General features: G+C 40.3%; 1 protein-coding gene across 3 annotated transcripts; it reads left to right on the forward strand.

The window, feature by feature from the left end:
* Nucleotides 1-731: 731 nt before the first annotated feature.
* Nucleotides 732-13,375, forward strand: UBLCP1 (ubiquitin like domain containing CTD phosphatase 1). Of its 3 annotated transcripts, none has more exons than XM_086621627.1 (11): nucleotides 732-768; nucleotides 3,370-3,563; nucleotides 3,984-4,075; nucleotides 4,495-4,580; nucleotides 4,672-4,787; nucleotides 5,882-5,980; nucleotides 6,958-6,995; nucleotides 9,242-9,340; nucleotides 9,797-9,913; nucleotides 11,261-11,388; nucleotides 12,350-12,419. In XM_086621627.1, exons 2-11 carry the CDS (start codon nucleotides 3,410-3,412, stop codon nucleotides 12,375-12,377), a joined length of 957 nt encoding a protein of 318 aa, XP_086477753.1. In that variant the 5' UTR covers nucleotides 732-768; nucleotides 3,370-3,409; the 3' UTR covers nucleotides 12,378-12,419. The 3 variants fall into 3 exon arrangements, with proteins under 3 accessions (XP_086477753.1, XP_086477755.1, XP_086477754.1); XM_086621628.1 differs by having other exon boundaries at nucleotides 735-768; nucleotides 3,373-3,563; XM_086621629.1 differs by lacking the exon at nucleotides 11,261-11,388 and having other exon boundaries at nucleotides 12,350-13,375.
* Nucleotides 13,376-13,666: the final 291 nt, after the last annotated feature.

The following is a 13,666-nucleotide window of genomic DNA, read 5'->3' on the forward strand; positions in this document are numbered from 1 at the left end:
AGCTGAAGCCAGTTCCCAATAATCCCAACCGCAGCTGAGATATGACCCTTGACTCAACAGACACAACAATTTGCCTGTGAAGAGCCAGCTTAGAAGCTAAGAAAGTTTTGTGTGAGGACCCCTGGCTGCAGCGCCATCTCCTTTCAGGGTTAATAACGCGAAAGAGACACCGGTGGCAATGGCTGCACACGGACGCCGCCTCTCCTGGCCTCCCCGAGGCCCGAGCTGAGCTCCGGCGGGGCTCCGGGGCCGCTCAGCCCCGCAGCCCACCATGAGGCGACTGCGGGGCCCGGTCGGGACCCTCGCTCCGCGCCTGCCGCGGACTGCACCTCAAAACCCGCCATTTCCTGCGGGAACCCCACGGGAGCAGCCCCGACGGGCTCTCCTCAGGCGGGCGTACGAAAAAAAGCTGCTCTTCTTGTCACAGAAGGCGAAAACTCTCCCTCGCCTCACAGCCCGCCCGGTACAACCGGCAGGATCGCCCCGCCCTCCCCACAGCCGGCCGGTCAGCGGCGACCGGGCCCGCCGGAGCAAGCGGCAGCCGCACGGGCGGCTCCGGCGGGTCCGAGCCCCACTCGGGATGACCACGCCGGCAGGGAGCCCGGAGCGGACCCGCCGCCCACCGCCGACACTGCCGCCGGCCCGGCGGAGAACCGCGCCCATCCGGGCGGCGGCAGGCGCTGCGCGCTGCCTCCTCCCGCTTCCGGTGGGCGCCAGTTCCGCTTCCGGTGCGGCGGAGCCCGGGACGGTGCCGGTCCCGTTGCCAGGGTGAGGGGCCGCATCGCGCTGCCGAGGGGCGGGGGGCGGATCGGCGGCGGCGCTGTGACTCGGTGGGCTGCGGGGAGCGCCGCCGTGCCCGCGATCGCCGGGGCGGCCCGGTGGGCGTGGGCCCGAGCGCGCCCGTGTGCGGCGGAGGCCGAGCTTTACCGGGTCGGGGTGAGGCAGCGCCGGCCGCGGCGGGGGCCGAGGGCGGGCGTTTGGCTCGGCCGGGTCGGTGCCCCTGCAGCGTCCACGGGGTGGAAGCTGCTCCCAGGCGCCGGCGGCAGCGCGGGGGGCTCTCCCCGCCCGCCTCGCCCCGTGTCGCTGCCGGGGCAGCCCCGGCGGGAGGCGGGGGGAAGCGCGAACCGCGGCTCGCGGTCCCGCGGCCGCTGCCACGGACGCGTTTGCGGCGGTGGCTGACGCGGAGCAGCCTCTGACCCGGCACCCCGTCCCACACCTGTTGTGGTGCAGCGGAAAGTGCTGCGGTCCCGTCTGCGCGGCGTTGCGGTTTCTGCGTTCGGGCTTTTCGGGTTTGTGTGGTGAAAGTTAAAGATGTGGCTGCGTCTCGTCCGAGTCTTCCAAGAAGAGTGGTGTCATGCAACAGTTCAACTACAACAACGCGACTTTTAACGCGCTCTCTGTCCCAGTGACCTTCAAACCCATAGGCTCTTGGTGGTCCAAGGGGCTTGTAAAGGCTCTGAAAATCTAATTAACCGCAGCGAACTTCATGTCAGTCAGCTTCCGTTTCACATGGCGACCAGCCCTTATGGTAGAAACTTTGAAAATCCCTGTGACTTTCTCCGCTTCTGATCTGTTTTCCTGTAATCATTAAGTCTGGTGTCCACACTCAGTCCCCTTAGTATTTTGGCATTGAATAAACGTGTCTTATTTCTGCTTGGCATTTCTGATGACACTCGTCTTGACAGGACTGTAATTCGGCAAGGACGGACGGTTATAGTGCTCAGCTTTGCAGGGATGATCTTTTCAATCTAGCACTGGAGAGGGACTTGAGAAGTTTTCGTAGTTCTTGCCCTATGCGTTTTCTTGCAGAGTGATTTGAGGTGTGTGGTACAGGTGAGAAAACAGACAATAAACTCTTCTTTCTGTAAACTTAGCCTCAGGATTATGGGTAAGGATAATTTATGATAGTGACCCTGTGTACCAACGTTGCCTAACACTATGAAGCCTGAACCTCAGTTGAATTTCTTGGTGATTCTAAGACCTTTTTTCATGAGTCTCTCTCACAGGATAATACCAGGTCGCTATCTGATTTTGGGGGGAAAAAAAAAGGTGGGAGAAGAAAGGAAAAAAAAAATTATAACAGTTTTCCTGTTCCGTTTGTTTTCAGGGCATTTAGAGTGAATAGTGCGGAGGTGTGCTTGTAGAGTCCTCAGCAAGCAGGTTGTGTCTAGCCCTCTATTTCTCATCTGATCTGAGCTTGGTGGGTATGCCTGAGAAATTACTTGTTCATTCCTAATTGGCTGTACAGTATAAACGAGAAGTATTTTGTCTGAGAGCAGGTAACCTCTGAGATTACGACGCTAGAGAAAAAGAGGAATCAGGTTTTTGGATCCTGAGATTTTTTCAGAATTGCCAGATCTGTATTTCTTGGTGTAATGCATTTCTTGAAAGTGGATAGCCTTGGTTTTTTTCACAGGTCTGCTCTCTCTTCTTTTTGAATATCAGTCTTTTGAGGACAATCTCACCATCAGTGGTGCAGAGGCCTTCTCTGCATCTCCTGACAGTCCGTAACAGCCTTTTCATACCTTTCTATCTCCTCGATTCTCTGTTTCCAAGCTTTAACAGAAAAAAACATGTTCTCTTCTTTTCACATAAAGCTAAAAATTCTTGTTTTTCTGCTGTGTTTAATGTAGGACTAAACTGTTAAATACAATTCATATAAGTGATGCTGTGTAAATTAAAGATAGTGTAATTATGGTTGTTTTGTCAGCACTGCAATGAAAGTGCAGTTCTTACAGTGTAATTGCATTGTGTAGGTGTGTGTTTTGGCTTTGTTTTCAAACTCCTACTTTGACATTGCTACAGTGAGACGTGACCTGGGGTGTGTATTACTGCAGGTATTGCACAGTGAAAGGGATCAGAGAAATCCAATGCTGAAAATGAACTGTTGGGTTAAGAACTATTTTTATGTTTTTATGTATTTTAGCTATTTCATATTTGCTGTTTTGTTGTTACATATAAAAGATATCAAGGCTGGTTCGGTTGTGTAATTATTGCAGAGGACATTTCTGAGGTTTGAAATTACTTTTATGATACTGCAGTACTCTGCTTGAGTGCTGGTTGTGCAGTGAACAGGCTGTACCTGCACTGAGCACACAGCAAATGAGCACATGCTGGAGCACACAGTGAATGTGACATTGCTAAACACATGGAAGTGTATTCGGATCCCCAGTTTTAGCGCGGTTTTTCTCCTTTAGTTTCAACGTTTTATCAACATGTTTATCGTTTGTTCATGCAAAACAAACAGCTCTTTGATGTACAATATAGTGAAAAATAAAAAAGACTTTAAACAGACTGTATGGTTTGTCTTCTGAAAAGAGCAATTCTGCTATTTCTTCCTTACATGATAATTGTATTTTCCTCCTGCAGCAGATTTTTCAGAAAATAATACTGAACGTATGCTTCAGGGATGGCGCTCTCTCTCATAATCAAATGGGGCGGACAGGAGTATACGATAACCTCACTATCAGAAGAAGACACAGTGTTGGATCTGAAGCAGTCTCTTAAAGGCCTTACTGGAGTGCTACCAGAGCGTCAGAAGCTACTTGGACTTAAAATGAAGGGTAACTATTTATATTATCTGTTGTGGATGTGCCCAAGATGTTTATGGACGCACATCCTCTAAACCTTGGCAGGATGTGGATGCTAACAAGCCATCTACCTCCTAGATCTAGCTTTTGAATGAACATAGGAATTTATTTATTTAAACATAAATATTATTTTAGTTGCTGGATATCGTTTATTATTCATACGGCTGCCTGGTCATTTTTCAAATGTCTGACGTGAAAGTGTGGCAAATGTACATTAAAAAAAAGTTAAATTGCTGCTAGCCAGACAAGCAATGCATCCGTGTGTGGAGGAGCACAGTATTTGGGGTATTCTGGTGTTTGATGGGTGGCTTATTTCAATTAAGCCTGAAATATATTGACAGTTTTCTAAAATCGCTCTTCCCCAGTAAAAAAAATTGTCTGCTCGCATTATAGGCAAACCTGCAGATGATGATGTTAAGCTTGGAGCTCTCAAGTTGAAACCAAATACTAAAATTATGATGATGGGCACTCGTGAAGAGAGTTTGGTAAATATTTCACTTGTTTATTAGCTTAATCAGCAAAAGATGCTTATACGTACGTCTCCTCATTACGATTTTAGATTTTGACTATCCCAGTAATAATTGAAAAATAGTGGTACACAGTAGATTTCTGTTGGTGTGTATTTTTCTATGTAAAGTAAGCTTTTCTGCAGAACTCTGATAGCAGTGAGTTCATTAAACTCCTGGATTGCTCTGGGCTTAAAGTACAAACTTATTAGTATGATATTCACTGACTTCTCAAATCTGAACAATCATCACTATACTTAAGTAATTTTTTCCACTAGTAAAGTGAAATGGTTTTGATTAAGTAATATTTCTTTTCCTTTAATGTTCAGGAACAGCAACTTGATATCATTGTTATTTTCTTCAGTGATCCTAGTTATCTTTCATTTTTATTCCTCTAGGAAGATGTCCTTGGGCCACCTCCTGATAATGATGATGTTGTCAATGACTTTGATATTGAAGAGGAAGTTGTGGAAGTAGAAAATAGGTGGGGAGTTTTAGCTATTGAAAAACAGTCCTGCTACAGAATGTAGAGTATGCATTTTAATTAACTGTTACTTTTTGCACTGTTACATTAGGGAAGAAAATCTACTAAAAATTTCCCGCAGAGTTAAAGAATACAAAGTGGAAATTCTGAATCCTCCTAGAGAAGGAAAAAAGCTGCTGGTGCTAGACGTTGATTATACACTCTTTGGTGAGATTTTATGCAACTTGTGGTTTTTGTTTCTTTAAGAGGTCAGTTTATTTGCCAGTTCATATTTCTTGATTTTTGCTTTACAAATCTTCTTCAGTAACTTTGGTGTGTGTTGTACGGTATAACTTCTGATTTGCAATATTGTGGGGTCTTCTGCTCATAATTTAAAAAGCGTTGGGCTTCGTAAGTGTTGCATATTGCTGATTTTAGTGCAGCAACTATTTACTTTCTGCAAGACGACAGAAGAAAGTAGCAATTTAGTATTTTATCCAACTAACCTTTCTCATGACCATCTCAGACATCACGGTGGCAAGGCAAGATATTGTGAAATAACGACCTTGGTCTGTACCTGATTGACTCTACTTTTGGGGGCCGTGGGAGAACAGCTTCAAATTTTATTTTCAGATTGTTACTAAACATGCACAAAAACACGTTTTACTTGAAAATTCTGTCAGACTGGTTTTTTGGGAAGCCACAATTTTTCTTGTGGCTTAATCTTCTGGGATGTAGGTGTGTCATGGCAGCTTGACTATAAGCAGTAAATAACAGCTTGCCTTAATCTTTTTCCTGAGCTTTCATTTTTGATGAGATTTGTTCACAATCTGAGATCAAAATTCAACCTATTACCGAGTTTAAAATTTTTATTTAGAGATCTTCTGCTAGCAGAATTTGACAGCAGTTTTCTAATTGGAACAGGCAACATTTACATGTCTGAAATAAGCTTGATATACATTCACAAAATTAACTGGACTAGGTTTGAATGAATCTTTTATATCTGGGCTGTTACAAATTTGCCAGATGAACTATTTGGCCTGACTCTTCAGAGATACTCGGACTCACAGATCTCTTATTTAATTATTAGCTAAGCCCTCAAATACCTATAAATATCAACAGTTAAATATCCCCTCTGCTTCTTGTCTCCACCTTTAAAATGGGAATGGTAGTTTGCTGTGAATTCATCCATTATTCTAAAGTGCCCCAGCGCTTACCTCATGAAACTCTTCAGGTCTCTGGATAGACAGAAGTCAGACTGAACTTAAAGAATGTAACTTACACTTTAATAATGAATTGCTTCTTTCTTATATATGTTTTAGACCACAGATCGTGTGCTGAAACTGGAGTAGAACTGATGAGGCCATACCTTCATGAATTCCTGACATCTGCATATGAGGATTATGATATTGTAATTTGGTGTAAGTTTTATACTCAATACCTTAGACTTTATTGTAAATTGTCATTTAGAGCTGAGACTCCAGGTGGGAGGTATTTATATTGCTTTTTAGCGTGAATCACAAGATCTAAAACAATACATAAACGCTTAGCTGTAATACATTCAGCAGGAATGTTCACACAGCTATTAGAGCTATTTTAGAAAAATAGTAACTTTATGCAAAAAAATACCACATATTGCTCACATGAATGGATCTAATCCCAGTATAAAGCTCAACATAACTCTACTGAGTGTTACTCTGTACAAACAAGCAAGTGTTTGAAGTAATAGAATTGTATAGTCAACGTTCAAACACTGTTTGATAGCTATCTTTACAAATAATTTAAATCCAGACAATAAGTGGTGAACTGCCAAATGAACCAAACTCCCTGTCTACAGGGATGGTTGATCATTCACCTTTGCATGCTGTTTCACTTCCTGTCCAACAGCTGGAGAACAGACTTAAGCCATTGCAGGGTTTAAACCATATTAAAATTATATTGAAAAATTTAGTTTTCGTAGTCTGGAACCGTGCTTCCACAAATTCTTACATCAGTGGGCAATGTTGACACTTTGTCCTTTCCAGGACATGTATTCTTGTTGCTTCCAGGAGAAAATCCTGCACAGGCAGTATGGTTCCTTGAACCAGGTGTAGCCCACTTCTTATGGTCCTGCAGACGGCAGCTCACTAACAGCTGATCTACAAAATGGTTTAAACACATGCAGTGCTTCATTTAGTTGTTCATTTGGAAAGTAAGCCTTTCCAAATAAACTTCCATCAAGGAAGACTGTCTTCAAGGCAGTGAACCCGAAAAGCTGTAATAAGGATGGATCTTTCTGAAATTAAATTTTGTGTAAGAATTCGATATGTTACGTGAGCAGTTTCTTGGATTGTTTCTTTTTTGCCTGTCAATGACATTTTAATAAAGTATTCATTCTGTTTTCTCCCTTTTGTTTCAGCTGCTACTAATATGAAGTGGATTGAAGCTAAAATGAAAGTAAGTTGTTCAGAAAATGTGTAATTTGTTTCTAGTCTGGCTCGCTGTTCATATAGTTGGACTCGTGCTCAGTGTTATAGAGAGCGTTAGAAACCAGGGAGGTTGTATGAATCAAAACCCAAGTTTTTTTAAATCTTCATAGTCACTTTAAAGTATCTTTGTCGCAAAACTGGATTAAATCTAATTTTAGAATTCCACACAAAACATCATCAGCAGGTGCTAAATTTAGCAGAACTAAACACAAGTCAGTACTTGCTGGAACTTAGATTAGTCACGCAGCCTTCACGGCTGCTTTCATCTTAACCTTTAATTATAGAGTTCTAGTCTTTAAATGTAATATCATTCTTTTAAAAAGAGTGGACAGATGTGGCATGCTGGAGTAGGTTATCAAGAGGAAGCTCTTTTCATATTTATCTTGTACCCCTTGCAGCTGTGTGGTTCTGTTGCTTCCTCTGCCTTATTAAAACATCCGTAAGAGCTCTTCTTTCAATCCTGGTTTCTTCCGTATCTAAATCAGGCAACTAGCCAGTTTTGCACAGCTGACTTAGTGGTAAACATATTTACAGTCAGGCTTAGCTGTAAATCTGATGAGCTTACTAAGAATTGCTGTATGTTTGGTTGGTGGGTTGGGTTTTTTTAAGCTTATAAATCAAAGCTTGTTTCCTTTTCAGGGAAAACTTTTCCAAGTTTAGGCTTTTGTGTTTCCACTTTTTGTTACAGACTAAACATTTTTCAGGTTTTGACAGAGCAAAGCATTTTCCAGTGTTCTCTTTCTCAAAATAATGAATTGCTACAATTTTTCTAAACAATCAAAAATGCCTCAGAGTGATCTCAGAAATGAGAACCTTTAATCAGAACTAAGTAGAGTTAGTGCAAGTAATGTCAGTGTTGGGCTTTGCAAACATTGCACTTCTTGTGGCAGTGTTGTATCTCTGTTTATGTTGTGTCTGTCAGTGTAGTGCTAGGACTGATCCTCTAGAAAACTATTGTTCCAAGCTGGGCTGTTTCCCGTGCTTTGGTCAGCTTTCTACATTTCCAGGTCACCTTTCCAGCCCTTTCATATGTTACTGAACCACAACCTTTCTATGCCCACTCCTGGATCTTGATCAGTTGAGAGTCCTACCACTAGATGCCAAGTGTTGTTTCTCCTTAAACTGATAGCACCAGGGATAGCACTCCTCTAAAAGTTTCAGTTTTTGTCAGGGAACAATGATCCCAGCAATACTTGGTGTTAAAAATTTTTGGTTTAAACTATAAAGCAGGAACAGCATTAGAAAGAAAGAGGTATCAGATAACCAAGTTTAATTTCTCATTTACCATCTATTTATGCCTGGAATTCAGATGGTCTAGAACAGCTAGTTTTTTCAGTGTAACAGGACACTGACCCAAGTAGGTAGTGCATTTCATTTGCAAGATTCATTTTTTCATGTAAAAGCAAATCAGTTAAGTGTGGCTGGATGTCTGCAAGAGAGCTGCTGTAGTGGATATTTTCTCTTGTGTAACTTTGCATTATTATTGCTGTAACATGCACCAGAAATTACATCAGCAATATTTGTATTATAACATGTCAACAGATCTTACTATTACTTTTCAGCTTGGGAAAGAAATGATGTACTCACATCTAGTCAAAGTTGTTTTGTTTTTGTTTTTCTGAAAAGGATAGGTTTTCCTTAGAGTCTATTTCGGGAGTTATCAAATCTTTGAAGTGCAAACTGACAGATTTCTGACTAAGGATGACTATCTTGGACATGTGTAGGAGGAAAGGGTAACAATGAACCGTTAGGGTATATTTCATCTTTGATGGGGTTGTAATTTGTTGCAACTTACTGGAAGAAACAAATAGCAGACAGTACACAGTCACTAACCTTGCTATAGGTACTGAGTAAAGTTGAGGCATGTATAACTTGTGAAAGATTATGCATAAAGGTATGGGCAAGACCTCTCTGTATTTTGCCTTTTCTGCAAAATTGCTTTGATTTTATGCTGAAATCAGTTAAATTTATGATAGGAATTTATTTTTGCAGAGTTTACTATCAGCTGCTTTTCTCTTGGTAGAATAGTGTACTTCTATGATTCTCATTGGATAAAAAATTTTAGAAAAAAAACAGATAGCTATTTTTAGTATGTCTCTGGTAATTCTCAGGAGCTCACCCTTTGATAAACAATGTATTATAGTCATGGTTCCAGTTGTACAGCAGTAAAACTGTCATAATTAGAAGCTTTAATAACAAATCTGTGTGCTACAGGAGCTTGGAGTGAGTACCAATGCAAACTACAAGATAACCTTCATGTTGGACAGTGCTGCCATGATAACAGTACACACTCCTAGGAGAGGACTAATAGATGTAGGTACCTGTTTTTTCCTGATCTTTTTCTTCATTCAGCTGACATGTTGTCATAGCCCTTTGATATATTCAACAATAAATTTGTGCTGGAGTTTTCATGCAAGAAAACTGTAAGAATCTTGGAAGCATGGATTATTTTCTTTTTCTACTGAAATTCTCTATTAATGTTCAGTGTTTTAATTTGAGTAGTATATTTGGATGATGCTGCTTTCAAATCAAATACTAAATAACTGTTGCAAGAAAATTTAGTACCAACAGAAAGGTTTTCTTTAGCATAGGGGATATTTAGTATGTTTCCTATCTCTTCCCTTACTGCTTCCAACTACCTGCTAATTTTTCAGCAAAAGAATACAAGTGTCCATTCAAGTTTGGACTAAAGTTCCTACAGACTGGTATTTTCATCTCCTGCATATGATCTGATTTGCCTCAGGTACATTGTATGTGTTATTTTTGCAGGTGAAGCCTCTTGGAGTTATCTGGGGAAAGTTTTCAGAATATTACAGCAAAAAAAATACTATTATGTTTGATGATATTGGCCGCAACTTCCTAATGAATCCACAGAACGGACTCAAGGTAATTTTAACTGGAATTTTCATTTATTATTACTACTTTTTCTTACACTTCAAGTAGTACTTTCTTGTACTTTTTTGCTGTATCATAAAGAAAGGCTATTCTTAACTAGCAAAGATGCTATTATTTTTATTTAGATTGTTATTTGTTTGGACTAGTATTTCCCTAATAGTAGTATTAAGTAAACTTTTTTCTGCTATTAAATGAGCTTTTAAGAGACTACCAAAATCAATGAAATTATGAGTTCTGCTTAAATTATACCTGCAAGCCATTATCAAACTGTGCATTGCTGACAGGCACCATTGAAATATGTGATGTTCAATCTCAAGAGTGGTTATATTCAGAAAATAAATCAAATAACAAGTGGCTGTACTTCACAGTAGTATGCCAGTGTAATAGCAAGCATTCTGTTCTGGGAAATAATTAATACCTCAAGCCTTTTTGACTGCCTAACAGCAAATATTTCATTTTATAAAATTGTCAACCAGTTTCTGCTCCATTATCAGTGCTGACTCTGAATAAGAAGAATGCATCTTAAATTTCCATACATATTTTGGTACAGCAGCATGCTACTAAAAGAACTCTCATAAATTTCTTAAAAAAAAAAAGATGTTTTCAAATGCAGAAATCCAAGATGGTGTTTCTTTGAAAGTATCAGTGATGTGAAGAGGATAGCAATTGATGAGATCTAGCAAGATGATGTTAATTGGAACTGTACAGTGTTAGGAGAATCAGGAATAGCAAAGGTCTTGCTGGAAGAGAATTATCCAGAGAGCTCCCTCTAGCTCAGATTGGAAGGCGTTTGTCAAAATGTTAACAAAGCTGCAGACAAGGACATTGAATCACTAAAACAAGGCACAGGTATAATGTATTCCAAGCTTAAAGCAGTTGTCAGACAAGCTTTGTTTCTGACAACTCTTTTCACAGAAGCTATGATTGTAGAAAAAAAGCATCTGGTTCCAGTGATGCCACACAACTCAAAGCAGAGCTCAAAATCCCTCGTCTCCTGCCAAAGTATCTATGAAATCATGTTAGAAAATGTGGCAGTCCATTCCAGATCATTTTATCATTTTGTCTGACTGGGAGGGGAAGGCTTGAAAAAGTACAGGACAAACCAAATTTCTTCCTGGTGGGCATGCAAGGCGAAAAACCTGCAGTCCAGTTTGCACAAACAAGACAAATTGGATGTGGCCACTAACAGGAAAGGTTTTTCTTCCTCTTACCTGAGAGAAGTTATAACTTGACATAGCACTGAAAATGTGTTTTGATTAGGTTGTAAATGATAGAGAATCAGAAGCATTTCTCTTACTTTGAGCAAATAGTTATACCCAGTTTGTTTATTTTGTGTAGATAAGGCCTTTTATGAAAGCACATTTAAATCGGGATAAAGACAAAGAGCTTCTAAAGCTCACTCAATACCTCAAAGAAATAGCGAAATTAGATGACTTTTTGGAGCTGAATCACAAACATTGGGAAAGGTAAGAACAAAGTCAAAATTCTTCCTTCTGTCCATGACCCCGCTGTCCAAGTTGTGTGATACTATGGTATTCATTTGCTCAGAAATGTAAGTTATGAACAAGGGTTTTCCAAATGCTTAGGGCACCATTTGGCATCTTAATTCTTACTAGAGGACGATTAGCTAAAGTGTTTGGGCAAAATTCTTCTTAAGTTTTATGCAACAACCTGAAGTTTTAGTAGATGTGAAAAAAGCATGTGCAATGTGCCCTTTGAAAAACACTCATTCAATGCTTAAAAAAACAGCCTTGCAAACTCGAAACATTTTTTTCTTTCTTGTTTCTGATTAGAACAGAAAGTCAAACCTTAAACTTTGAAAGCAGTGAAATTCACTGGATGTTTCACACTGTCAGTTAAATAGGTTGGGTTTTTTTTCTAGAGAATTTGCAAAGATTCAGTGTCACCACATAGCCAGATTGCACCAGCTGTAGTGGTAAGAGAACTATGAGATCAGAAAACAAGCAGTTTGGAGTAACTCAGGTTCTCTAAGGAAGATAGTGGAGGGCTGTTCTTTTCAGGTTATGCTGGATGACTGACTGTTAAAGTCTTGAATTTATTTGAAGGACTGCCGTATCTAATGGGCCTTTTTATCTTAAAGGATATAGTAGCTACTTTTCCAACTGACGTGATTTTCAACCTCTTAGAATAACACATTTCCATTTCCTTCCTCCCTTTTGTTTAAAAAACTTAATAGAGTAACTAAAAACATGACTGATTTACTGTAAAATAACCTATCATAGAATTGAAAGAATGTTGAAGTCAAAATCATAAGTAGTATTGATCACATTTCTAATTTTTGGTTGTCAATAGGGGGATTGCTAGTGAGAAAACAGAGCAGATTGATACTTTGAATTTATAAAAGATACTAGATATATTTGTGCCTACTTCTTATTTTGTGAAAAACTGTACTTTTGTTTCTTCCAGGTATCTTTCAAAGAAGCAAGGACAATAACGCTAATAAAATTGTGTGGCACTGAATGGAAGGGAACATAAATAAGATCATTGGACTTTTCCTTGCTTTTATGCTAGAGTATAATAGTGCTGGACACTGGATCCAATGCCAGAATGACTGCTATACTTGGTCTTCCAGGTGGTTGGTTGTGGGTTTTTTTAAAAGATCACAGCAATAAGCTCAAAGTGGGAGAAACAAGTCAGTTACTTTTTCTTGCATTCAGTTCTGGTGTTACTACTTAAAATACTTTCCTCTCCTTTGCTGCCGAAGTACAACCATAACCATTAAAGACCAAAACCATTCTGAAACTAGAAAAAAAAAATACTTAGACCAAAAAAGTTGAGTAAGGAGCCAACCCTGGCAGTGTATGAATTGTATAAGCCCTCTATTCCCTCCATCTTTAGAAGCAGTCTCCCTCTCCCATTCCAGTATTTAAGTCTATAAATTACAAGTTGTCTAAGTTTGGTATGTATTAGTATGTCAGTGTTTCTCTGTGCAAGACAGTAAGATGGGAAAGTACCACCTCTGTGGCCGATTTACCCCAGTGTATGAACTTGTACTATAAAGCCGTGTTTACTGGAAAATGAAACGAATTTGAAGTTTGAGGGAGAGAAACCCACTTTTACTTGGTAAGTGAAAAGCAGTCTGCCTGAAACATTCTCATATGTCGATAAAGAGTTTAAAACCTCAGATGGGAAAGTCACATTCCTAACAAAGCATGAACAAACCCCTTGTTCTCTTCTAGGTTAATCTTGTCAAAGTGCAAACACTGTGTTTAAATACAATATTCAGCCATACTGTTCTTAAAATATCATTTACTTGCGCTGCTTATGCCTGCACTATAGAAGTGTGATGTGACTGCTGTTTGGCATTACCAACACTTGTGCATTATGCAGTACATGTATTTGAAAGAAGACTGACCCTTTCAAATAAAAATGGTATATATTGTTCTTAAGGAACTATAGCAGTTGTGTAAATAATAAATACCTTTTTCATAATTTGTGTTGTGTGCTGTCTCCGTTATCTAGTTTGCATAACAGAGAAGCCATTGATAATCTTCATTTTCTTTTTTTTGAGGTGTTTCTTTGGATTCCAGAGACACCAGTTTTGCATCAGTAGTTAAGTAAGAGACTGGTATGTGCCTGTGCAGATTAGGGCAGTGGTGTTGAATAGCGCAGCGCCTGGCTGCCTGGGAAAGGAACCTTGACAGCAAATGTCAGAATGTCAGGACAGCAGACACAAATGAGCTGTTAAGATGAGCACGTTAGGCTCCGGCTCAATGACCTGTC

Source organism: Tauraco erythrolophus, chromosome 16 (genome assembly GCF_009769465.1).
Source record: "Tauraco erythrolophus isolate bTauEry1 chromosome 16, bTauEry1.pri, whole genome shotgun sequence".
Classification (NCBI taxonomy): domain Eukaryota; kingdom Metazoa; phylum Chordata; class Aves; order Musophagiformes; family Musophagidae; genus Tauraco; species Tauraco erythrolophus.

Excerpts from the sequence above, each read along its gene's own strand:
- UBLCP1 (XM_086621627.1), top strand. The coding sequence starts at position 3,410 with ATGGCGCTCTCTCTCATAATCAAATGGGGCGGACAGGAGTATACGATA. Across the intron at positions 3,564-3,983 it reads ACTTGGACTTAAAATGAAGG|GCAAACCTGCAGATGATGAT; the intron begins GTAACTATTTAT and ends CTCGCATTATAG. Across the intron at positions 9,914-11,260 it reads ATCCACAGAACGGACTCAAG|ATAAGGCCTTTTATGAAAGC; the intron begins GTAATTTTAACT and ends TATTTTGTGTAG.